The sequence below is a fragment of the Symphalangus syndactylus genome, chromosome 21, assembly GCF_028878055.3.
Source record: "Symphalangus syndactylus isolate Jambi chromosome 21, NHGRI_mSymSyn1-v2.1_pri, whole genome shotgun sequence".
Classification (NCBI taxonomy): Eukaryota; Metazoa; Chordata; class Mammalia; order Primates; family Hylobatidae; genus Symphalangus; species Symphalangus syndactylus.
The window spans coordinates 32508546-32534013 of record NC_072443.2 but is presented as its reverse complement, the minus strand read 5'-3'; the positions used below and the strand labels follow the sequence as shown (position 1 = coordinate 32534013).

Genomic DNA, 25468 nt, shown 5'->3' with positions numbered 1-25468 from the left:
ATGCTTTTGGCCTTAAAGTCAGGTAAAACATAAAGATCAAGAAAGATTTAAAGTTTTTTAAAGTTTTGAAAAAGATATGTCATTCAAACATTAACCAAGAGAAACCTGGTTTAGCTATGCTCATATTAAACAAATTAAAAAGACCCAAATGGCTTATCAGATGAGTTAAAAATTACCCAAAAGGTAAAGAACACCCAGAAGGTGTGGGAAAATGAAAAGTCTCACACTATTTGAAGAATATAAAGTGGTACAATTTTCTGAGAGAAAATATGGAGACATAGAACAACTTTATAATTGTGTGAACACTTGCTCCACAATTCCACCTTTAGAAATTTATTCTAATGAAACGACATAAGAAATATGCAAAGATCACTTTATATAAGAAGGAAAAACTGGAAATATTTAGAATAAACTTAGCAGGGAACTAGTTGAGCAAATTAAAGCAAAGCTATATAACACATTATGCCAAAATCGCACTGTATAATAGTTTAATGACTGAGAAATAAAAAATACTATATATTTCCAGAGTACAAGTAAGTGTGCACAACATCACAACTTAAAATCACAAAATAAAGGCTATTAGTGTTTATACATGTGTGTGTCTGGACAGATATAAATAAAAATGCTAACAATGGTTTCTCCATTTGAAGAAGAAATACAGATGAATTTCATCTTTATCTTTGGTCATTTTTATATTTTCCATGTTTTCTGAACTAAGCATTTAGCACTTTGTAATTTAAATCAACAGCAAAATAATGGTAAAGATAATTAGGAAAAAAAGTTAACAGTACATTTGACTCTAACCATGCAGGGTACCGGCCTAGTATTGCTATTAATCTTCTCGTTATTTGAAAATGTTAACACTGCCACCTCGCTTCTCCATCCTTGTTGAATTATACGTTCTGCACTAGGTAATGCAATAAAGGTTGTTTCTTATATAAAAAGTTATGTGCCAATAAAAGAACATGCTTGCTGTAAGAATATGACATAGTTGGTTATTCTGATTAGTTACAAATAAAATGTTACTCTTAAATAATTTCTTACTTTAAAAGTTGTAGGTAAATCTTCATCTTCTGTAGGATCTATGTCGAACCAATGGTCATTTTTGTCTCCAATTTCTTGTAAGCTTTTATGAAATTCTAGCAGTCCTCCATTATATCTGAAAGGCATTTTAAAATAAGGTTAGTTTGAACGGGACTGTGTAGATGCATGGTTTACCAATGAGACAACAAGTAACCCATTTTTTGTGGTAAATAGGGTGGTGATAACCTCTGGCATGCCATAGAAATACAAATACTAGGACTCTCACCTGTGGCAGATTGGGATGAAATACAGGTGGAAGGGGAGGCACTAGATAATGTAGTAGCTCAAGCTTGAACAGTATGGGGGCCATGGTAATTAAAGGGACTGTAGAGTTGGTTGGCTTTTGTTAACTGTCCTGGAGGCCTTGAAGAAAGAGAATGACAGGCACAGGTCAGCCAACTATTAATTCAGGATACACTGTGAAAGCCAGAAGGCCTCTATGGAGGCAACTGAAAGAGACTCTCATCCCCTATGGCCATAATCCGTGCTGAAAATAAGGCCCAAATTTAATCATAAAGTGAAACAAACTGATATTGAATGCACAGCCTCAGCAAGACTAATGCCGTCAACTCAGGACACTGAAAACTAGAAGGCCTCTATGGCAACATCAAAAGAACCTCCTCTAGACATAAGGCAGACTATGCTGAAAATGAAGCTCAGGATTTAACCATAAGGGTAGAACAGCTGCAAAGGAGACCCAAAACACAGCCTCAACAGAACTACGCTAAAATTAGGGCTTTGATATGCAATGAGTAGACCCTGGGATCTAAAATGGGGATATTTAGGTGAATGTGCTTAGAAACACTGAATCCTTAAATTCCCCCCATGAACCCTCTTGACTGGCAAAGACCTCTTCGTTGCTACAGGAGAGCAGCCTACCTTTATTTAGAGACCATGCAAAAATATCAGCTGAGATGCATGTCTCAAAAGATGATGTCCTTCCTTCTTAAGATCTTCCCCTACTGGCTGGGTGCGGTGGCTCACGCCTGTAATCCCAACACTTTGGGAGGTCGCGGCGGGCAGATCACGAGGTCAGGAGATCGAGACCATCCTGGCCAACATAGTGAAACCCCATCTCTACTAAAAATACAAAAATGAGCCAGGCATGGTGGCGCATGCCTGTAATCGCAGCTACTAGGGAGGCAGAGGCAGGAGAATCCCTTGAACCCTGGGGAGTTGGAGGTTGCAGTGAGCCGAAATCGCACCACAGCACTCTAGCCTGGCGACAGAGCAAGACTCCGCCTCAAAAAAAAAAAAAAAAAAAAAAAAAAAAAATCTTCCCCTACCTCATTGCTTTCAGACAATAAATCTAAGGTCAGGTGGAGAGCCCAAGTGAGAAAACAGAGCCCCTGCCCAGGAAGAAAAAGCTTGTTAATCATAAGAATTGCAGAACCCGACTAGAATATACTGGCAGGAACATGAGTGGGAGCGGATCTTTAAAGTGCTGAACCAAGGGTAAACACAAGGCTGAATGGGGAAGTGTACACTGATACGGAAAAACTCTTCTGAAATTCAAGATTTACTTTCCTAGAAAGGACACGTGAATCCAGTCCTAATATGGTGCTGAGAAGGCTCCTTGAAAGTTGGACACAATAATGGTCTATAGTAAATTAAGAAGAAATCCTGAAAATTTCTTGGAGGAATGTTAAAGGAGTCAAGGAAGTGAGAATGTTAGAACTGACTTACTACATAAAAACACAGAACCTACCACTAATTCAGTGTTCCTAGAAAGGCTCAGAGGACACCCCATTCATTAATACAATAAGAAATACAGAGTAAGAAGGGCACCAGTGTCTTTGAGGAGCTCAGTGGTGGTTGTCCTCTATAGGCCAGGGATGAAAATAATGACACTGCCATGCAACTGGACTTTCTAGTGTCAATGATCTGGAAAATGAATTCTCTCCAATGCTCATCAGTAAAGAGAATAAAAAACAGTTTTCACATCTGAGGAAGGACAGCAGGATACATTCTTTGTTCTTGTCTCAGGCTATGTTAATTCTCTTACTTTGTCACAGTATAGACTGAAGGGATTTGGATCATTCTGACATTCTGCAAAGCATCACACTAGCCCCACTATATTGATGGCACATGCTGCTCAGACCCAGTGAACAAGAAGTGAGATGTCTTGTGGATACCCTAGTAAAAAAAACAGGCAAGCCAGAGAATAGGAGATCAACCTACAAAGAATCAGGGAACTACCACATAGGTGACACTTTTAGGGGTCCAGTGGTTTGGCCCAGCAGTAATCCTTCATAAGTTTGCCCAAGCAAACTTTTCCAAATTCATCCCTCAGATCTTAGCCAAACATTGTTTTCTCAGGGAGACTTCTGATTCCCAGAACCAGTCTCAATGAAAGGCTTTAGTTATTCACTCTAGTTTCCTTCATAGCTCTTTATCCTATTTCATAAATATTTTATGACTGATTATTTGATTAAGATCTATATCTTTCACTCTCCTTTCAGTTACATGAAGACAGGAACTGTATTTTGTAAACCACTGTAACCTCAACACCTAACAGTTTCTGGAATATAATGGATACTTAGTAAATAAAATGAATGAATGATGTTACAAATGGTTATGGATCTCCAAAAAGGAAGTAAACAGATAATCTGTATAGTTTCCTCCATACAATTTCACTTTCTTAAAATAAGTAGTAGCCAATACTCCAAAAACTCAGCATTTGGACCCTTTTCAACTCTTTATAAGCTCATTTTATACTTTTAAAAACTATTCCAAGTTAGTGGTGATAATACTAATAACTCCAACCATAATTTATTTATTAGGTACAGCATTTTTGTGTCCTAGGCAATGTTAATCACCTGCAAAATCCTCATGAAGTGAACCCTACACTATTATTAGTTCTATTTTAGAGATAAGAAAAAAATATAAGGCTTAACAACATTAAGTTTCTTAGCATAAGTGATAAAAAATGTAGCTGAACCCAGGTCTATCAGACTTTAAAGCCTATGCTCCTAATGTTAATGCTAGACTGCTTCTTATTGCTATGGCCTGTTAGGTTTGCTATTTAATATTCCCAACTACATTAAAGAAATTATCTATACAAATAGGCAAAGAAGAAAAGGATAAAACAGTAGAGCACAAATGTCACAATGCCTGGTATACTGTGCACACTTACTTCCATTTCACAATGCTGAGACTTCACAGGCAACATCTACCGTTAATTAAAATCCTTACCTCTTTTGAGCACATCGCAGTAAACCACGTCCAAAATAAACTAAAGACATGAAGTTTTCACAAATTTCATTTTCTTGGATCATCATCTTCATCACCAGAAATTTATTCTCAGCTTCTGTATAATCCTGTATTGACATAAAACTAGATTTGGCTGATGTAAAAGTCATTTTTTTCTTTTACAATAAACAATTACGTCTCAAACTGGAGACATTAGGGCAGCTTTAAAAATAATCCAATCATCTGGTCATTTATTCACATTCTGAATCCTGGCATCTCTGTATGTGATTACAAAGACCATGTAGTCAGTGTTTAAAATATTTATTTATAAATAAACTTAAGACCTTCTTTAACCAATATTTCAGAGTGAATATTAAGATGGTAACAAAAATCTGTGTATCTAAAACTGGCAACTAGGCATGGTGGTGCACATGATAGTGCCAGCTCCTTAGGAGGCTGAAGCAGGAGGATTGCTTGAGCCCAGGAGTTAAGTCCAGCTTGGGCAACATAGTGAGACGCCATCTTTTAAATACATACATATACATATCTAACTGGCAAGTACTACTAGCCAAAATAAGGGCTTTTCTGATAACTGTTGGAGCACAATTCTTTTTTTTTTTTATTGTACTTTAAGTTTTAGGGTACATGTGCACAATGTGCAGGTTTGTTACATATGTATCCATGTGCCATGTTGGTATAGAGCACAACTGTTTATCATTCTTCCTAATGGGAGCAAAATTCTTCATAGTATTTCAGATAGAAAGTAAGTGACTTGTCGCCCACAGATATAGACTCTTTTGGGGAATCACCACCTTAATCATAAACAATATAGGTCTGGAAGTAAATATCAGGATCTGTTATAATAGATGCTTCAGTGAAAAAGGCATAATGGCCTCAGTCTCTCTAGAAAAAAAAAAGCTGGAAAAATGCTGCTTGGCCTTACTTTAAAATATTCTCAAGTACATCACACTAAACAATTAGTACTACATTAAATTATTTAAAATAGAAATGTTTTCAGTTTGGCTGCTTATCAATTCTACTTCACTTGTTAATTCTAATTAACAAGTCATATATATATTTAATTTATGAAGTCAGAAACACAGATTTGGGAAGAAAAAATAAGAGAAATATCAAAGCTATGAAGAAAATATTGAGAAATCATTAAAAATCAGAAAAAAAAGGAAATGTTAAATTCAACAGAACCCTTAGAAATTATCTAGTTAATTCCCAGATTTGTACTTATTTGCACTTAAGTTTGACAAATAATTTGAGGTACAATTCATATTTTACAAAAAGGATAAGATTAAAACCAGAGGGATTAAGCTATACTAGAAAATGGATTAAAATGTATTATTTAAGTGAAAGAAGCTAAATAATTTTTTATTTTACATGAATGGTAAGCACTTAAAAGATAAAAGAAATGAAGTTATAAGCTAATATTGTTTCCTTTTTTAATATTTTTAGTTTCATATTATAATCTTTGGCCTGATTATTCTAAGATGTAAAAAGATTTATAAAGGGCAAATAACATGTTACATACCTCTTTCTTTCCTCTTTCAGTGAGTGCTACTCCATATAAAAACAGTAATGTCAAATAATAACCAATATTAATCTGGTGTGCCTACAAAGAAAAAAATATGTTAATTGGTTATTTAGACTAAGCTACTTTTCAGCACAACAAGCTTAATTAAATATCCTAAGCTTAATTAATAATTATTAAAACAAGTAAAAATTATCATAACATTATCAGTCATCTAATAATAACTATAATGTATTTTAGATATATTTGATAATTTGACCCAGGAAGAAAGAGGATAGTCAATAATCTCAAAATAAAACATTAAAATTTAATCAAAGGAAAAGATATGGAAGAAAGATGGCCAAACAGAAGCTCCAACAATCGTCGCCAACACAGGAACACCACACTGAACAAATACCCCACAGAAAAGCCCCTTCATAGAAACAAAAATCAGGTGAGTGATCATATTACCTGGTTTGAACATCATATTAAGGAAAGAGGCACTGAAGAGGGTAGGAAAGACAGTCTTAAGTTGCCTACACCATCCCTTCCTCCATCCCCTGACTACAGCTATGTGACATGGAGAGAGAATCTGCGCTTGGGGGAAGGAAAGCACAGTGACTGTGGGACTTTGCACTGGAACTCAGTGCTGCCCTGTCACATCAGAAAGCCACACTGAGCAGAACTCAGTCAGTGATCATGGAGGTAGCATTTAGACAAGTGTTAGCCATAGGCAAATTGCCCATCCCAGCGGTCAGAGCCTGAGTTCCGGCAAGCCCTGCCAGTGTGGGCCAAAGTGCTCTGGGGTCCTAAATAAAAGGCAGTCTAGGCCACACAAGGACTGCAGTTCCTGGCCATGTCCTGGTGCTTTGCTGGGCTTGGAGCCAGTGGATTTGTGGTATACACAACCTAGTAAGACACCAGATGGGGCAGGCAAGGGAGTGCTTATGTCACCCCTCCAACTCCAGGGAAAACGACTCACGCGTCTGGGAGAGACACCTTCCCTCTGCTTGACCAGAGGAGAGAGGAGTAAAGACAATTTTGCCTTGCCACTTGAATATCGGCTCAGCCACAGTAGAATCCTAAGGCTCTAGCTCCAAGACAATATTTCTAGACACATCCTGGGGCAGAAAAGAATCCACTGCCTTGAAGGTAAGAATCCAATCCTGGCAGGGTTCATTACCTGCTGACTAAAGAGCCCTTGGGCCCTGAATAATCAGCAGCAGTAGCAATACTCGCCATGGGCCTTGGGTGAGACTCAGAGCCATGCTGGCTTCAGGTGTGACCCAACACATTCCCAGCTATGGTGGCTATGGTGAGAGATGCCTTTCTGCTTGAGAAAAGCAGAGGGAAAAAAGTAAAGGAGACTTTGTCTTGCAGCTTGAGTGTCAGCTCAGCCACAGTGGGATAGAGCACCAAGTGGGCTTCTGGGGTTCCCACTTCCAGACTTCAAGTTCTATCTGGCACTTCTGCACTTGCCCTGGGCCAGAGAGAAACGCACTGCTCAGAAAGAAGAGACTCAGTATAGGTGGTAGCAAGGCAGTGGTCACCATAGGGTTTGAGTAAGAACCAGTACTGTGCTGGCTTCGGATCTGAACTATAGGAGTCTCAGTGGTCGTGGCCACAAGAATGCTTGTGTCACCCCTCCCCCAGCTCCAGGCAGCTCAACACACACACAGAGAGAGAGAGAGAGAGAGAGAGAGAGACTCTGTTTGTTTGGGGTAAAGGAAGAAGAGAACAAGAGTCTCTACCTGGTAATCCAAAGAGTTATTCCAGATCTTACCCAAGACTACCAAGATGGTACCTCTATGAATCTGCAAGAGACACAGGGTTACTGGGCTTAGAGTGTCCCCTAATGCAGATATGGCAGCAGTGACCAAAGACTTACATCACAATACGCAAGTCCCTTTGAATACCTGGAAAGACTTCCCAAGAAGGACAGGTACAAAACAAGGCCATACAGCGAAGACTATAATGAATACCTAACTCTCCAATGCTCAGACATCGATGGACATCCATTAGCATCAAGACCATCCAGGAAAACATGACTTTACCAAACCGAAAAAGGCACCAGTTGCCAATCCCAGAGAGACAAACATGTGACCTTTCAGACACAGACTTCCAAACAGCTGTTTTGAGGAAGTTCAATGAAATTCAAGATAACACAGAGAAGGAATTCAGAATCCTATCAGATAAACTGAACAAAGAGATTGAAAATAATTTTTAAAAATCAAGTAGAAATTCTGGAGCTTGAAAAAGCAATTGACATGCTAAAGAATTCACCACTATCTCCCCAACCCCTACCTACCCTTCCCAGCCTCTGGTAACCATCATTCTACTGTCTATTTTTATGAGTTCACTTGTTTTAATTTTTGGCTCCCACAAATGAGTGAGAACATGCAAAGTTTGTCTTTCTCTATCTGGTTTATTTCACTTCACATAATGACCTCCAGTTCCATCCATGTTATTTCAAGTGACAGGATCTCATTATTTTAATTTTTTTTTTTGTAGAGATGGGGTCTCACACTATTGCCCAGGCTGGTCTTGAACTCCTGGGTTCAAGTGATCCTCCCACCTCAGCCTCTCAAAGTGCTGGAGGGAATCTTGTGCTTTTTTATGGCTGAATAGTACTCCCCTGTGTATATGTACCATATTTTCGTTATTTATTCACCTGGATGGACACTTAGGTTGCTTTCAAATCTTGGCTATTGTGAATAGTGCTGCAATAAACATGAGAATGCAACTATTTCTTTGATACACTGATTGTCTTTCTTTTGGGTATATCCCAGCAGTGGGATTGCTGGATCCTATGGTAGATCTATTTTCAGTTTTTTGAGGAACCTCCAAACTGCTTGCCATTCCCACCAACAGTGTAAGAGGGTTCTCTTTTCTCCACATCCTCACCAGCATGTGTTATTGCCTGTATTTTGTACGTAAGCCATTTTAACCTAAGTGGGCAATAGTGTGAGACACCATCTCTACAAAAATACCAACTCTACTTTTTCAGCATCTATTGAAATGATTATACAGTCAACAATAATTCATTGTACATTTTAAAATAAGAAAAAGTATAAATGGATTGTTGTAACACAAAGGATAAATGCTTGAGGTGATGGACAGCCCATTTACCCTGATGTGATTATTATGTATTGTATGCCTGCATCAAAGTATCTCATGTACCCCATAAAATGTACACCTATGTACCCACAAAAATTAAAAATAAAATTTTTTAAAAACTGGTAAAAAAGAAGTATAAAAATTTGTTACATTAAACCTTTCAAAAACTCTCATTCACTCTGTCTCTTTTATTATGTAATATTTTAGGTATCAAGAACACATTAAATAATAATATAACGAACACTGAAGTATCTACCATCCACCTTTAAAAATACAATGATCTGGCTGCGTGCAGTGGCTCATGCCTGTAATCCCAGCACTTTAGGAGGCCGAGGCGGGCAGATTACAAGGTCAGGACATCGAGGCCATCCTGGCCAACATGGTGAAACCTTGTCTCTACTAAAAATACAAAAAATTAGCCAGGCGTGGTGGCACGTGCCTGTAGTCCCAGCTACTCGGGAGGCTGAGGCAGGAGAATCACTTGAGCCCAGGAGGCAGAGGTTACAGTGAGCCGAGATCGCGCCACTGCATTCCAGCCTGGGTGACAGAGTGAGACTCCATCTCAAAACAAACAAAACAAAACAAAACCATGATCTTTTAAATCAAAATCCTTTACTCTCCCACGTGGATTCTGCAAAATAATATGAACATAAAGTTTATCACTTCTTCAATGAAAAATTAAACCATGTGGATATTTCCTTTGTATAAAAATGGTCTATGCAAAATTACTGAGATGAGATAGATTAGGGATCAGTGAATTGTAGAGGGAGAGAGGTGGGTGTGACTATAAAAGTCGTAAGAGAGATTTCTGTGGTGGTAGAATAGTTCTTTTATCTTGATTGCAGTAGTAGTTACACAAATGTACACATTTGATAAAATGGCACAGAACTATACTAGTCTGGGCATTAAAAAGCTAACCTAGCTGGCCTGAGGCTGTTATCCTTATTAAGTCCTGCTTGCAAAGTTGATCTTTGGCTGATGTCTGGGAACCTGAATTTTGGCAGTGTTCCCTAACTGATAAAGGTGCTTTGCCATGTCTAGACTATTTGTGCAAACACTATGATTTAGGCTGAGCACCTGGGGAGTTTCTTCTGGAAGTCTGGAATTTTGATACATGCCAGGCAGCAGGTACCTAGATGACCAATGCCCAATAAAAATATTGATCACTGAGTCTCTTATAGGCTTCCATGGGCAGAAACATTGTGGATGTTGCTACATTTTCCTTTTTTTTTTTTTTTTTTTTTCTGAGACAGAGTCTCGCTCTTTCACCCAGGCTGGAGTGCAGTGGCGCGATCCCAGCTCACTGCAGGCTCTGCCCCCCAGGGTTCACGCCATTCTCCTGCCTCAGCCTCCCACGTAGCTGGGACTACAGGCGGCTGCCACCTCGCCTGGCTAATTTTTTGTATTTTTTAGTAGAGATGGAGTTTCACCATGTTAGCCAGGATGGTCTCGATCTCCTGACCTCGTGATCCGCCCACCTCGGCCTCCCAAAGTGCTGGGATTACAGGCGTGAGCCACCGCGCCTGGCCGGATGTTGCTACATTTTCATTGCTGGAGGTGGCCGTATATGCTGTGTAGCTTCTCATGGAAGGGAGAAAATATGGAGGAACCTGCAGATGGCTTTCCTCAGACTTCACCTGTGTCTTTTCCCCATATGATCTACTATATATCCTTATCACATCACCATAATAAATCTTAGATGTTAGTATAACCATATGCTGAGTCCAGTCCTTATAGCAAATCTCTGAAAGTGAGGGTGGTCTTGGAGACCCCAGACACAAAGCCCCATGGACCAACATCAATTTCCTGTTTTTTTTTTTTTAATATGTTCTGGAGTAATGTAATTATGTAACTATTGAGGGAAACTGTGTGAGGGGTACACCAAGACCTCCCTGTCCATTGTATTTGTGATGGTTAAGTTCATGTATCAACTTGACTGGCCACAGGGTGCCCAGATTAAATATTGTTTCTGGGTGTGTCTCTGAGCATGTTTCCAGATGAAATCTGCCTTTGAAATGGTAGACTGGGTATAACAGGTTGCCCTCTCCAATGTAGGTGGGCATCATCCAATCCATTAAAGCCTGCATAGAACAAAAAGTAGAGGAAGGAAGAATTCATCCCTTTTTGCTTCCTGCCTACTTGCTGGAGCTTGGACATCTCATCTCAACTTCTGCCTTCATCCTTGGATTTATACCTGTTCTTAGCCTTCAGAACTGGGATGAGTTATACCACAAACGTTCCTGGGTCTCCAGATTACAGAGAGCAGATCATGGGACTTCCTGAGCCTCTGTAATCACATGAGCCAATTCCTCATAATAAATCACATATACATTCCTTATAATCATGTATATGTATATGTATATATAAGTATTTGTATGTTTTATGTATATAAAACAGAACACACACACACACACACACACACACACACACACACACACACAGCAAAAACCAGTTTGGTTTCTCTGGAGAACCCTGGACTCCTCTGCTCATAAGCTCTATATTGACTGAAGATTATAACCCTATCTTTTGTCAAATTACCCTTTTTCATGAAGATTTCCCCATACCATAAACAAGATTTTTCTAGGTACATAGAATGATAAATATCCATAGGATATAAGCTTTCTTTTTTTTTTTTTTTGAGATGGAGTCTCAATCTGTCACCTAGGCTGGAGTGCAGTGGCATAATCTTTGCTCCCTGCAACCTCTTCCTCCTGGGTTCAAGCGATTCTCCTACCTCAGCCTCCTGAGTAGTTGGGATTACAGGCGCATGACACCAAGCCTGGCTAATTTTTGTATTTTTAGTAGAGATGGGGTTTCACCATGTTGGTCAGGCTGGTCCTGACCTCATGATCTGCCCGCCTCGGCCTCCCAAAGTGCTGGCATTACAGGCGTGAGCCACTGCGCCCGGCCCATAAACTTTCTGTTTATACTGATCTAACTGTATACTCTCACCTTGCATGCTTCTAATGACCAACAGTATTCAATGAGGAGATAACTGACTGGGATTATAAATTTGGCTTCAAACTGATCTCAGTGGAGATAGACATGTGTGTTTGTTCTTGATGGACTGAGTCTATTAAATATAAACTCCTCATAACATCTAAATGGTTCCCACCTTAAAATTCCCATCCCTGAAGAGGCAGTAAAATGTTGTAGTTCAGACCATAGAATCTAGAGCCAAGGACTTCATCCTGACTCCACTACTTACTACCTGGTCAAGTTAGCAAGTTATTTAACCTCTGTGCCCTAAGATGGGGTACTTATGAACAGTAAAAGGGCTAATTTTTACAAAGCGTTTAGAACAGTGGCTGTCATACAGCAAACACTAAATAAGTGTGAGCTATTATTTTGTAATTAAAAGAAAACAGCTTTATGAATAACACAAGAGAGACTGGCTAATATAATTCTAAATAAAACATTTCTAAGAACAAGATAAGATGCAGAATTGTGGTAGTGCTATAATTAGAGGAGGAAAAACTCTGGAATTTAAAGATGCTAGTTGTACATTTCTAACCGAAAGCCCCTGTCCTTTTCTCCTACCTTCTCCCCATCAGCAAAGATTATTCCAAGAACTAGAATAAAATTAATATAGAGATGCTATTCGCAGCTGCACCCCCATAATACATAATCCACTGTTGCCTCCTACAAGGTTGTCTTGTCCCTTTTTGGTGGCCTTGAAGGACAGATAGAGTAATTTAGATACAGCAATAGACTACTTTGTTCATCACAATGCCACTTCTGCTCACAAGTACTACCTAGAGCTACCAAGGGAGAAACTCTTCCATTTCCTAGTCTAAGACTCATCTTTGAAGTAATGTCTAAGTAAAGAAAGCTAAGCAATGGGTAACTGTTAAGGCTGATTTCACATTGATTTGTTTCATTGACTGGCAATCTGGTCAGTGGGAGAAATAGCAGGTCTGCCATATCCCCCAAGTTCTCAGGATTACAAGATGCAAATCCCCCCATTTTCTTTGTTTCCTCGTTGGAATCCAACTAGAGTCTCCTTCTGAATGGTGTAACTCACCCTGTAAGAACCCTAATCCCCAGAATCCTAAATAAGAATTATTTTTCCATCTTTTTGTACATCATTATAATATGGGATTTAACGTCTTAGGCTCCCTTTTTTGGTGTCTGGGTAGTCCTTTTTTGAAGATAACCCTATTTATTTCTGAAGTATCATTTGATCTTAAACACATAAATACATTTATTAAGTTTACCTATAATAGAAATTCCAACTTTTACAAATATAGAAACCTCAGAAGAAAGAGAAGCTGATTAATTATGGTTTAAAAAGACATTTTTAAACCATATTAAATGATTAATTATGGTTTAAAAAGACATTTAAAAAGAATATTTTTTTAAAATTGATAAATAAAAATTGTATATATTTATCATATACGACATTATAAAATATGTGTACATTGTGAAATGACTAACTCAAGCTAATTAACCTATGTATAACCTCACATATTTATCATTTTTGTAGTGAAAATACTTAAAATCTACTCTATCAATTTTCAGGATTATAATACATTGTTATTAACTATAGTCACTAGGTTGTACAATAGATCTCTTGAACTTATTCTTCACATCTAACTGAAATTTTGTATCTTTTGACCAACATCTCTTCAGTCTGTATTCTTGACCCCTTACCCCTAGCCTCTATCATACTCTCTGCTTCTGTGAGTTCAGCTCCTAGATTCCACATTCAAATGACATCATGCAGTATGTGTCCTTCTATACTTGGCTTATTTTTTTAACTTTATGATTCTCCATTTCTAATTGGGAAAGCCCATTTCTATTAGTTTAAGTTTCTCTTAAGATGAAAAATTTTCTAGCAGGGAAGGAGACTAGAATAGGCTTATTACAGAGCCAGTCACATGAGAAAGTACAAGACATATATAAGTCATCTATCTACCAGTCGTATAAGAAAGTACAAGACACAGGAAGGCAATCAATTTATACATACCCTTTTCTAGAGGTAAAAGAAAAAAATAAAAATTGGCCCACACCTTAAAATAAGCATGCATTGGCTGTTTTCTCACTGAGAAATGTTGACCAAGTCCATTATATCAAATTTTCAAAAAGAAAACACTTACAGTATAATTGCCAGCTTGAATGTTCCCAAGTGCTGCTTCTAGCTGTGTAATCAAGAAACGTAAAGTCAAAGCAGGAACAATCTCCTCACCATTCTGGCTGTTAGCTGCAACTTCTCTCTGTGGAAAATTATTCAGTTAAAAATGCCTATATGTCTGAACAAACATCTACATATGTTTACATTATACAAATAATTCATGTTCATTGGAGAAAATTTTAAAAATAGAGGTGAAGATGGTTTTTAAAAAAAAAAAATCCATACCAACCAGATACACTGTTCTCATATGTTTGCTTTTAAGTAGTCTGATGAATGTCATTTGTAACTATTTCCTTAAAACAATTTTAAATTTTATTTATTTATTTACTTATTTTTGAGATGGAGTCTCGCTCTGTCGCCCAGGCTGGAGTTCACTGGCGCAATCTCAGCTCACTGCAAGCTCTGCCTCCCGGGTTCATGCCATTCTCCTGCCTCAGCCTCCTGAGTATCTGGGACTACAGGCGCCGACCACCACACTGGCTAATTTTTTGTATTTTTAGTAGAGACGGGGTTTCACCATTTTAGCTAGGATGGTCTTGGTCTCCTGACCTCGTGATCCGCCTGCCTCAGCATCCTAAAGTGCTGGGATTACAGGCGTGAGCCACTGCGCCCAGCCTCCTTAAAACATTTTTTAAAAAGGCATTCCTGTACCTGCCAAGGGGTTGGCAACATCCACACCTACTTCAGAGGACAGTGGTAATCCCACTTCACTCTCATACCTTCTATCGTGTGACATAGCTAAAATCTTCCAGCCCTGAACCTGTGATAAACAGGAATGCTGGCATTAATACCAATACAAGGGTAAACGATTTTATGCTGCAATCTGATTGCAACTGAGCTAATGCATGCTTTGTTATGTACTATAGTTTATATACATGGTTGAAATGAAAGGTAGGACTATGTCTTTGTGTCCATTCCTCAATGTTTTCTACCTACAAGTGCTTGGTTTAAATTACATAATCTGTTTAATAATGTATAATCTGCATGGAAAATTTAATCTACCCTTCCATAACTTGGTTTCCATATATAACATTTTCCTGTTTTTTTCCTAACTGACTAGATACTTTATTTCAGTCTCCCTAGCAATCAATTTAATGAGCCTCTTCTCTATCAATACATGTGCTCTAGGTAAAGTAACCCACTATCATAATTTTAAATAGTGTCTACACACTGACAGTTTCCAAATTTACATTTCTAGCCAAGAACTTCACCTACATTCCAAGCTCAAACAATATCTCTTGAATTTGAATAGAAATATAAAACATAATACTGAAGTTCCACCTCTGTCAAACAGCCTCGGTGGTTTCAGATCAGTCTCCCAATGATAATAACTAAAACAACGGAACAAGATATAAAAACTAATTATCTGAAAGCAATGGAAAACTACTAAGACAATGAAAATAAAAACCTCTGAAAGGCAATCTCTGGAGAGCTGACTTTTGACTGACTTTTGGAGCTACTTTTCTCATTAAAGTAATTGCCATATTCAGTTATGGCACAGCCTTCAGCAGATTTGCAAGGCTTGGGGAAAAATTGGAGTGCATGGTCTATAAGGAGGAGCAGCCCTGGTAAACAGCTCATTCTTTTCATTGAGGCCTTGTTTTGGTTCCAATGGAAGCAGACCATAATTAAAGGATTTCAATGGAAATAGTTTATTCGGGAGGTACAGAGACAATGGTAGAAAGTGGAGAAGTAATAAAGTGAAGGAAAAGTAGGTTTTAATTAAAGGATGTGTTATTATGCTAGTTACCCATGGTGGGCCACTGCAGTTATTACAACCGGGAAATTTTGGAAAACTCAAAAATAGAAACCTCAGTATTAACCAACTCAAAGGAAGAGGCAACTGGGATATTCATATAACTCCCAAGACCTACTGACTGAGTGCTTTCTGGGGTGATGGGGGAATATTAATTCCTTGGGCCTTCTGAACTACCATGAGAAGTAGCTTTCTCTTGTTCTAGAAAAAAAGGCCCTGAGGCATAGAGATATAGATATGGAAAACTAGAATTGTCCAGAGCATACTGAAAATATAGGTAGGGTCCAACTGGTATGGGGGGGGCACTGACAGAATCTGCTACAAAAGGTAGAGAAAGTGACCCTTCCTCAAAGAACTAAGTAAAGGTTGGAATCATTTCTATCCCAGGTTGAATTAAATAGTTTATTAGAAAAGCAAAACTAAGAATTACTAGAAAAAAATTTGTCCAGTTTTTCCAGTTCTTCACAGAGGAAGGTTGCTATGAGACAAACCAAGTAGGTAGCTACTCCAAGTAGCAGAATTATCTCTATTATCTTCAATGACTACAGTATTTGTTTTTATGTTTTCATGTTCATTTATGATTTTGGATATTTTTCCTTTCTTTTTTGGACATACTTATTATGCATTTGTCAATTTTATTGGTCTTTCCAAAAAAGCAAGTTTTGGATTTATTGATCCTTTCTATTTTATGTTTTAAATAGATTTCATTAGTTTTAACTATCCTTATTACTTCCTTTTCAAGTGCTTTTAATTTGCTGTTCTTCCATTAACTTCTTGAATGTCATGCTTAGATAACTGATATTCAACCTTGCTTCTTTTTCTAATATCTACATCTCGAGCTATAAATTCTCCTTGAAGCATAGCTTTATCTAATAACACAAGATTTGATATATATTTTTATTCAGTTCAAAAATGTATCTAACTTCTATTGTGATTTCTTCTTTGACCAATTGGTTACCTAGATTAGAGGTATATATCTTACCTTATGAACATACGGTTTTCTAGATTATCTCTTTTATTGATTTCTAGATTAACTGAATAGTAGTTAGAGAACATACTCTGTATATTTTGATACTTTGAAATCTGATGGGGTTTGCTTTGTGACCTAGTATATGGTCAATTTTTGTAAATGTTCTGTGTGCACTTAAAAAGAATGCATATTCTGCCACTGTTGGGTGCAGTGTTTATACATGTGTGTCTCAATTAGAACAAGTCTGCTATAGGTCTACTAATTCTGTGTCCATGTTATATCAGTTATTAAGAGAAGTATGTTAAAATATCCCACTGGGATTGATTTGTCTTTTTCCTTTAGTATTATCTATTTTTATCATCTTATCATTCATAAAGGTTCTGTATATATTTGGTCCTACTTCTGGATCTTATCTTCTATTTTCTAGATATGTCTGAGGTATAAAGAACAAGTAACACAATCTTTTAGTTCTTAGAGCTTCATAATAACTTTTAATGTTTACGTGGGCAAATTCCTAGCCCTACTCCTTTACACTTTTCTTAAATAATTTTCTTGGCTATTTTTCCTCTTATTTCCCATGTGAACTTTAGACTTAGCATTTAGCGACGCTAACCAAAAAAATCCCATTATTTTAGTGGAATCATGTGATATTTGTGGATTTTAATTTATAGAAAATTGACAGCTTTAACATACTGTGTCTTCCTACATGTACTATTCCATTCAGGTCCTCATTTCTTACCCTTAATAGAGTTTTAGAAAGTTTTACTTATTGTTTTAATATGGAGTAATGATTTCTAAATTTAATGTGAGTACAATCAGTGCTTGGGTACTTACTAAAATGCAAATTAGAAGACCTACCCCAGAGATTTTGATTCTTTAGAACTGGTACAGGGGTCAGATATTCTCATGTAAGTGGTTTAGAACAAGCTTAAAGAAATACTAGTTTATCTTGTACATTTCTTAAGTATTTTACTCAGTATTTTACTTTCGTTATCATTATAAATAAGTACAGTTCGCCCTCCATATCCGCAGGTTTTGCCTCCATGGATTCAACCCACCATGGATTGAAAATATTTGATAAATAAATAAATAAATAGCAAGAATACAGTAATTTAAAAAAACTGAAAAGACAATACAGTATAACAACTATTTACATAGCATTTACATTGTATTAGATATGTAATACCTAGATGTAATCTACAGATGATGTAATGCATACGGGAGAATGAGTACAGGTTGTATGCAAATACTATGTCGTTTTACATAAGAGACTTGGGCATCCTTGGATTTTTGTACTGGGGGTGTCCTGGAATTAACCTCCCACAGACACCAAAAGAAGACTGTACTATTCTTCTATTTTTACCTTCTAGTTGCTATTTTTTGCATATCTGAAGGCCACTGATTTCTGTCTTGTTGTTTCTAAGTGATTTCCAAAAGATAAGAGGGAAATGGTGGCATTATTCTATCAATTTCTAGCCAGAGTTCACTTATACTGTGGTAAATTATCTCAGTTAAGGTTATAATCATGCATAAAGTCTTATGAATATCTTCAGTTTGTTGGCATTTGTAATCATAATAGTATTAATGTGTTTCATGGAAATAATCATATATTCTTTCATAGAAAGACAAACGTAGCCTTCTCAAGACAACTATGGTGCTTTACCCTTCTCTTCTCTAGTTAATTGCCACAAAGAAAAGAGTATATAATTTTCTTTAACTTCAGAAAACTCCATTAATTTAAGAAATGGTATCCTTCTTATGCTGAAAGTTACCACAAATTATACAGAAAAATTACTTTCAAGATGGAAATCTACAATACAGCTTCCAGAATATTTATTATACAAATAATTCCAAAAATTTGGATATGATTTTTAAAAATGCATTTTTGACAAATGTGTTAATTTTTTTTTTTTTTTTTTTTTTTTTGAGACGGAGTCTCGCTCTGTTGCCCAGGCTGGAGTGCAGTGGCGCAATCTCGGCTCACTGCAAGCTCTGCCTCCTGAGTTCAAGTGATTCTCCTGCCTCAGCCTCCCAAGTAGCTGGGACCACAGGCATGTGCCACCATGCCCAGCTAATTTTTGTATTTTTAGTAGAGACCAAGTTTCACCATGTTGGCCAGGCTAGTCTCAAACTCCTGACCTCAGTGATCCACCCACCTCAGTCTCCCAAAGTGCTAGGATTAGAGACATGAGCCACTGTGCCCGGCCAAATGTGTTAACATTTTATGAGTTAGGAGAACAAAAGCAGTCCCCTGTCCCAGAGTGCCACGTTACAGGTTATTAGTAGGACTGGAATAAACACTAGACCTTGTAGTCAACAGCTTACAAACTACCAACCCACATTCCTACCATTATTCTTAAAAGGCTAGCACCAAATGATTCCATTTATTCAATTTTTTAAAAGTCTACAGTCAAGGTTGACAACAAAGCCCTTTACAAGAAGTAAGATGGAGATTTTTTTCAAGACCTTGGCTATATTGCGTGGTTTAAAAAGAATTTTAATTAAAAAAGTCATATACAGACAGCTGCACTTCTGCCCCAAATAACAACTTATGATGTTACCTGCATAGTTTGGAAGGAAAAATCTTCTTGTAAGAACTTCTTAATGTGAGGAACCACACCTTTTGGTAGAGTATTAATTGCATTTAATAACTTCTTCACTTCTAATAGTAGATTAACAGGGACAAGATCAGTAGGTATGTCATTTTCCTGTTTGTCCTAGAAGACATTATTGATTAAAAATTTACACAATTATGCATCTTCTCATTCACTCTAAGATCAGCCAAAGCATTAAAAAAGGAACAAAGCTCATTTTCCCTTGTTCTCCTAGCTTCTATGACAGAACTACAAAAAATTTAAGGAAGAATAATATGTTCTCTGCTCTCTAGGAACTTAAAATATTACATATATTATTCTCTGTAACATGAAAATTATATCTAAATGTGCTTTTTACATTATATGACTGATGCTTCAGCTATTAAACACACAGCAACTTGAATAGTTGTAATAGTTCAAATTGTAAACAAAGTAGTAAAGTAGAATGACTCAACATCTCAATTCAGTCAGAGCTATATAAATAGTAATATCTTCAGGAATTTATTCTTACAGAATTAATAAGGCATTAGTAATTGTTAATTGATTACTACACAATCAAGTCCTGCTGGAATATCTATTAACATTAGTTGTGAAGAACTAGTGGAAAACAGAGATGGATAAATGGCCTAGAACAGATGGATGATGGCCTTCCTTCAAACCTTAACAAGAAACCAGAGTTCTTATACTCTGTGGAAATTCTAGGAATATGATTATATTGCTGTTGATCTCTGAAAATATATGATTATATTGCTGTTGATCTTCTTATTGCAGAAGCCCCATAGAGCTTGAGATGCTGAAATGCCCTTGTATGGGCTAACTCACTTTCAGTTCTCTAACAGACCTGGAGCTACACAGGAAAGTAAGTAGAAACCAATAAAGTCCATTGCAGGACTATCTGTCTAATCTCAACTATGGTGTTTTGCCCTTCTCTCCCCCAGGTAATTGCCACAAGGAAAAGAGTTTGCAGAGATTATCCAGTAACTTAGGAGGGGAAAATACATAAACATAAAATAACCATGGTATTCGGTATTCACCTGCATGATGTTATCATTGTAAAAAATGGGTTTGAGTACTAAATTAAGATTCCTCTATCCCCATCTATATTCAACAAATATACCTTAGATTTTATAGCATTTAATAAGATTATTTATGTAGAAAAATGTTAACAGTTTATTAACTCTCTATGAAGGATGTTCATTGTACTACTATTCATTTTACTATCTTGCAACCTTTCTATAGGTTTGAAATTTTTCAAAAAGTTAAAAAAAAATTCTACAAAGTAACTAGAAAAACCCCCTATAAAGAATGAACAATATCAGTAGTGCATATAATTCAAACTAAAGGTCAATTCTACTCAAAAGTACCTGTAGAATCATCTGATACTAATTAACAAATTTATACATGGGCAAGATTATAGCAGGAATAAAAATTTTTCAACAGGAAATATTATAAGCGTCATGCCTACAGGGTCTTGCTTTGTCACCTAGGCTGGAGTGCAGTGGCATGAACACAGCTCACTGCAGCCTTGACCTCCCAAGCACAAGTGATTCTCCCACCTTAGCCCCTCAAGCAGCTGGAAATACAGGCATGCACCACCACACCCGGCTAATTTGGGTATTTTTAGCAGAGACAATGTTTTGCCATATTGTAAAGGCTGGTCTCAAACTCTTGAGCTTAAGCAATCAATTCACCCACATTAGCCTCCCAAAGCGCTGGGATTACAGGCATGAGCCACCATGCCTGGTCCACATTTTTAATTTAAGTTAGTTGTTCAAAATATTTGATGCTTAATCCATTTTGGCAAAATTGATTAAATACCTAAACAAAATTCAGGTCACAGTGTCCACCTTCCTTGCTTTTTGTATTCCTGATTCTGTATCTAGAAATGTCTTTTCTGGATCTAGTCCCCTGGTTCTTGCCTTTGCTCAACTGTACAACCCTACATACAATGTGCATATAGCATACTTCCTCTGCAGCATTTTTTACAGTGATAACCTCATGCAGGTGAATACCGTGCTTATTTTATGTTTATATATTTTCCCCTCCTAAATTACAGGATAACCTCTGCAAACTTTCCTACCCATGTTCCAGCAAACATGTTCCTACCCAAGTCTCATGCTGAATTGTAATTCCTAGTGTTAGAGGAGGGACCTGGTAGGAGGTGATTGGATCATGTGGGTGGTTTCTAATAGTTTAGCATCATCTGCCTAGTGCTGTCACATGATAAGAGTTCCCACAAGATCCGGTTGTTTAAAAGTGTGTGGCACCTTCCCCTTTGGTCTCTTTCTCTCCTACTGCCATGTGAAGTCGTGCTTGCTTCCCCTTTGCCTTCCCCCATGACTGTAAGTTTCTTGAGGACTACCCAGCCATGCCACCTCCTGTCCTGCCTAAGAAACTGTGATTCAATTAAACCTCTTTTCTTTATAAATTACCCAGTCTCAGGTAGTTCTTTATAGCAGTATGAGAACAGACTAATACACTTATTAACAAGTGGACATCAATCATTATATAAAACTATGTGGAAGGTAAAATTATACTAATGAGAACCTAACAAACAAATACCTCTTCCATCAGTCTTTCACAAAATATATCAACATATGATGTTCATACAACTAGTTTTAACTACCATAAAAGCGTATCACTGGTAATGAAAGCCTTTTATGTATAATTCAGAGTTATTCTCTTTCATTTAGACCTAGAAGTTCTAACCATAAAGATAATAAAAATAAAGAATAAGTTTAACTTCAGAAATGACTCAAACTTCTTACTAAATAAAGTTCTGTATGTGTGTATGTGTGTTTTCTTTATATGTATATAGGTTTTGTTTTGCTTTAATTTTCCCTTCAAAAAACAAATGAGGGATTTCTTAAAATTGATTGTTGGGCTATTTCTGGATGATTCCATTCAATTTTTTTACTAATTTTTAGTTATGGTGAGGAATGGTATTTAGAATGACAACCTTGAGATACAGTATCAATCATCAAAGCAAGATTTAACTGTGACCATTTTACTTATGAAGGTAGGAAAGTAGACTCACTCAAAAAATTTTAACATGTAATTAAACTGACTAGATGTATCACTGCATTTGCATATATAATTAGTTATTATCAATTAACTAAAAGTTAATGAAAATTAAACTTTCTCTTACTAGTTGACCAGATGATTTTTCTAGCTTATTATCAGTTTCTTCCTTCCTCTGATCCTCCACAGCAGGATGCCTATTTTAAATGAAAATAAGGTATATTAAGAGCATCTTCTCACAAAGAACACGAATTGTAGTAGTAAAGAATCTAACAATTGAATTATTGTCTGAAAGTGTAACCAAAGTGTATCAAAGACTGGTAATGGTGGTAGGTGCCATATCTCTTTAGAGACTCAAGTTAAAGAAGACAAATTGGCCATGCCCTTACTGGATGGTGGTAGAGAAAACAGCAAGCCAATTATGAAAAACACTGCATCCTTAATAGATATGCAGTAGACCAAAATAATGGGAAAAAAACCTTATAGCACTGTTCCAAGGTAAAGGAAAAAAAGGTCTTAAAAAGGTTGATGTTTTGTGTGTTTATGAAGATATTACAGGTTAGGGAGAGATCTATCTTAAATAGATCATTTTATTTTTTGTTTGGGGTTCCTAAACTTACAATTGTAAGTTTTTTATCACATTGGAATTATTTGGAAATATTATTTCCAAATAATATTTTTAACTGAGGAAAAATGTCATATTTAGAAACTATTAACTATTTGGGTAATAAGGGATCACTTGACAGGTTTTGCTTTTAACCTTAGCTCAAAACGTGAACATACTGCAGTATTATATACTGAACTGAAAATTTTATTTGTAATATTGCTTTTGCCTGCAGACAGAACCATTGTATAGGAACCATAATAAAGGCACCATAATATAGGGTCACATATGATTTATTCTATGTTAATTCTGGACACCAGCAGAGACAACACTAAGGTGAGAAATTTATATTGACTGAGTTATTCAGAATTGTACTTTATAAATATTCTCTTATTTGACTTTATGCATTCATTTGACAGACAACCATTTATCATCTACCATATGCTAATTGATTTTGTTGGGGTAAATTGGGACAGATAAATAAAATGGTATTATCCATTTTCAAACTTCTAGTGAAAGTTTCTACAAAAGATGATATACACATGCAAACATTTCACAATATGATTCTCAGTGCTCTTTAAGGTGCCACGGTAAAAAGAAACCTATTAACTGTCTTTTCCTCCACTTCCAAGCCCCACTTGCCCTACAAAAAATAAAGCAAAACACAAGTTGTATCTTTGTGTTATCAAGGAATGAAAAATACTGTAGCAGTATTCTGAAGTCTTTCAAGGTTTGAGAAAGAGTATTAAATGTTCTCAAGTGTATACTCTACCAGCAAACTCCATTTCATGATCATTCCCTCTTTAACCCAATACTTCTCAATCCCAGATGCATATTAAAATCAACTGTGATGCTTTTGAAACATCCAGATGCCCAAAAACTACTTCGTGTCTTCTGAATCAAAAGTGTCATGTGGGCTGCTATATTTTCTATAGGCTCCATTACAAATTTTGATGTGTAACTCCAACTTACCCTCACCTCCTCCTCTGTACAAATAAACCCAAAACCTCTTAGCAACATAGTCAAAATACACCCCAAGAATTTTTCTTAAGTATTTTTCTTGCTATTTCCTCAGCTCAGCCAAATGACCTTTTATCCTCCCTTGCTTGTAAACCCATCAAAAGGCTTCTCATTCTTTAAAGATCAGTTCAAATGTTACTTTGTGGAATAATTATTTTTTCTTCCTATAGACAGCCACAGAATCTCTAATAGTTATGCAATTTGCCTAAAGATATAATTACTTTTTATATATCTTCCAACTATATTATAAGCTATCTCTAGGTACACAAATATTGTCTTAGTCTTTATTCCCTAAGCACCAAGGAATTAGTAAATGCTTTTGTAAAATAAATTAATAGGTCACACTGCTTATTATATGAGATAGTTCAAGCCTGGAGGGAGATCTCCAATATGACTCTGTTTAGTATTATATGAGGTAGAGGTGGGCTGAACTTGCCCTGCTTGGAAAAAAGAGAATGTCATTTGGCCTTGGCCCACTGAACCACTCAGTAGGGTCTTCTGCATCATGCTTAAATTACCCTTTAGAAAATAGGGATAATAACAGCACTCACTTCATAGAGTTGTTATGAGGTTTATGAGTAAACATAATGTAAAAACACTAAAAACAATGCTGACATAGTAAGTCTATGTAAGCACTTGTTAAATCATAAAACATTTTGGTGAGAATGACTGAACAATAAGGTATGGCACATTTTTCAATTCTTAGCTCTTCAGTGAGGATGTAATCCCTAGTGAACTTTTGTAAAATTAGATTTCACCCAGTCTACATCACCCACTAATCAAACTTGCTGAAATGTCTTGAAGCATAAGGGTTTCCCATTCATACTAGCTTCCCAAGGTTACGTGGATAAAACAAACATTATTTCTTTTGGAATACAACAAAATGCAGCTGGTTTTTGTCAACCTATCCTTTACCTCTGGGGTCCCCAACCCCCAGGCCACAGACAAGTACAGGTACATGGCCTGTTAAGAACTGGGCTGCACAGCAAGCAGGAAGTGAGCAGTGGGAAAGCATTACCACCTGAGCTCCACCTTCTGTCAGATCAGCAGCAGCATTAGATTCTCATAGGTGTGCAAACTCTATTGTGAACTGCCCATGTGAAGGATCTAAGTTGCCCACTTCTTGTGAGAATCTAATGCCTGATGATCTGAAGTGGAAGTTTCACCCCAAAACCATTTCCCACACCCCCACCATCCATGGAAAAATTGTTTTCCACGAAACCAGTCCCTGGTGCCAAAAAGGATGGGGACTGTTGCCTTACCTTATAAAAAATTCATCTGGTAGAGAATCCATGCTGCTCAAGGTTTCTTTACAAAAATCTTATTCCACTGCTTGCAAACTGACTTTAAATACTGCCCTTTAATGCTGTAAGAAAAATGATATTTTTATGAAGGTAGGAAAGTTACACTCTTTCTCTCCACTATGAAAACAGAACATGATCATTTGAAGAAAATCTG

General features: G+C 36.9%; 1 protein-coding gene across 9 annotated transcripts in view; it reads right to left on the bottom strand.

Moving 5' to 3' along the window:
* The window catches only part of DZIP3 (DAZ interacting zinc finger protein 3), a 132217-nt gene that overhangs the window by 84879 nt on the left and 21870 nt on the right, over nucleotides 1-25468 (bottom strand). For 7 of the 9 annotated variants that reach the window (XM_063630614.1, XM_055259992.2, XM_063630611.1 and 4 more), the window contains exons 2-8: nucleotides 25273-25376; nucleotides 22514-22583; nucleotides 19333-19488; nucleotides 14011-14127; nucleotides 5816-5896; nucleotides 4279-4403; nucleotides 1045-1159 (exon numbers count right to left, since the gene is read on the bottom strand). In XM_063630614.1, coding sequence (XP_063486684.1) covers nucleotides 1045-1159; nucleotides 4279-4403; nucleotides 5816-5896; nucleotides 14011-14127; nucleotides 19333-19488; nucleotides 22514-22583; nucleotides 25273-25304 — 696 coding nt within the window. In that variant the 5' untranslated portion in view covers nucleotides 25305-25376. Of the gene's footprint in view, nucleotides 1-1044; nucleotides 1160-4278; nucleotides 4404-5815; nucleotides 5897-7545; nucleotides 7672-14010; nucleotides 14128-19332; nucleotides 19489-22513; nucleotides 22584-25272; nucleotides 25377-25468 lie in introns of those variants that run through there. The other 2 variants (XM_063630617.1, XM_055259990.2) reach the window with 2 other exon arrangements.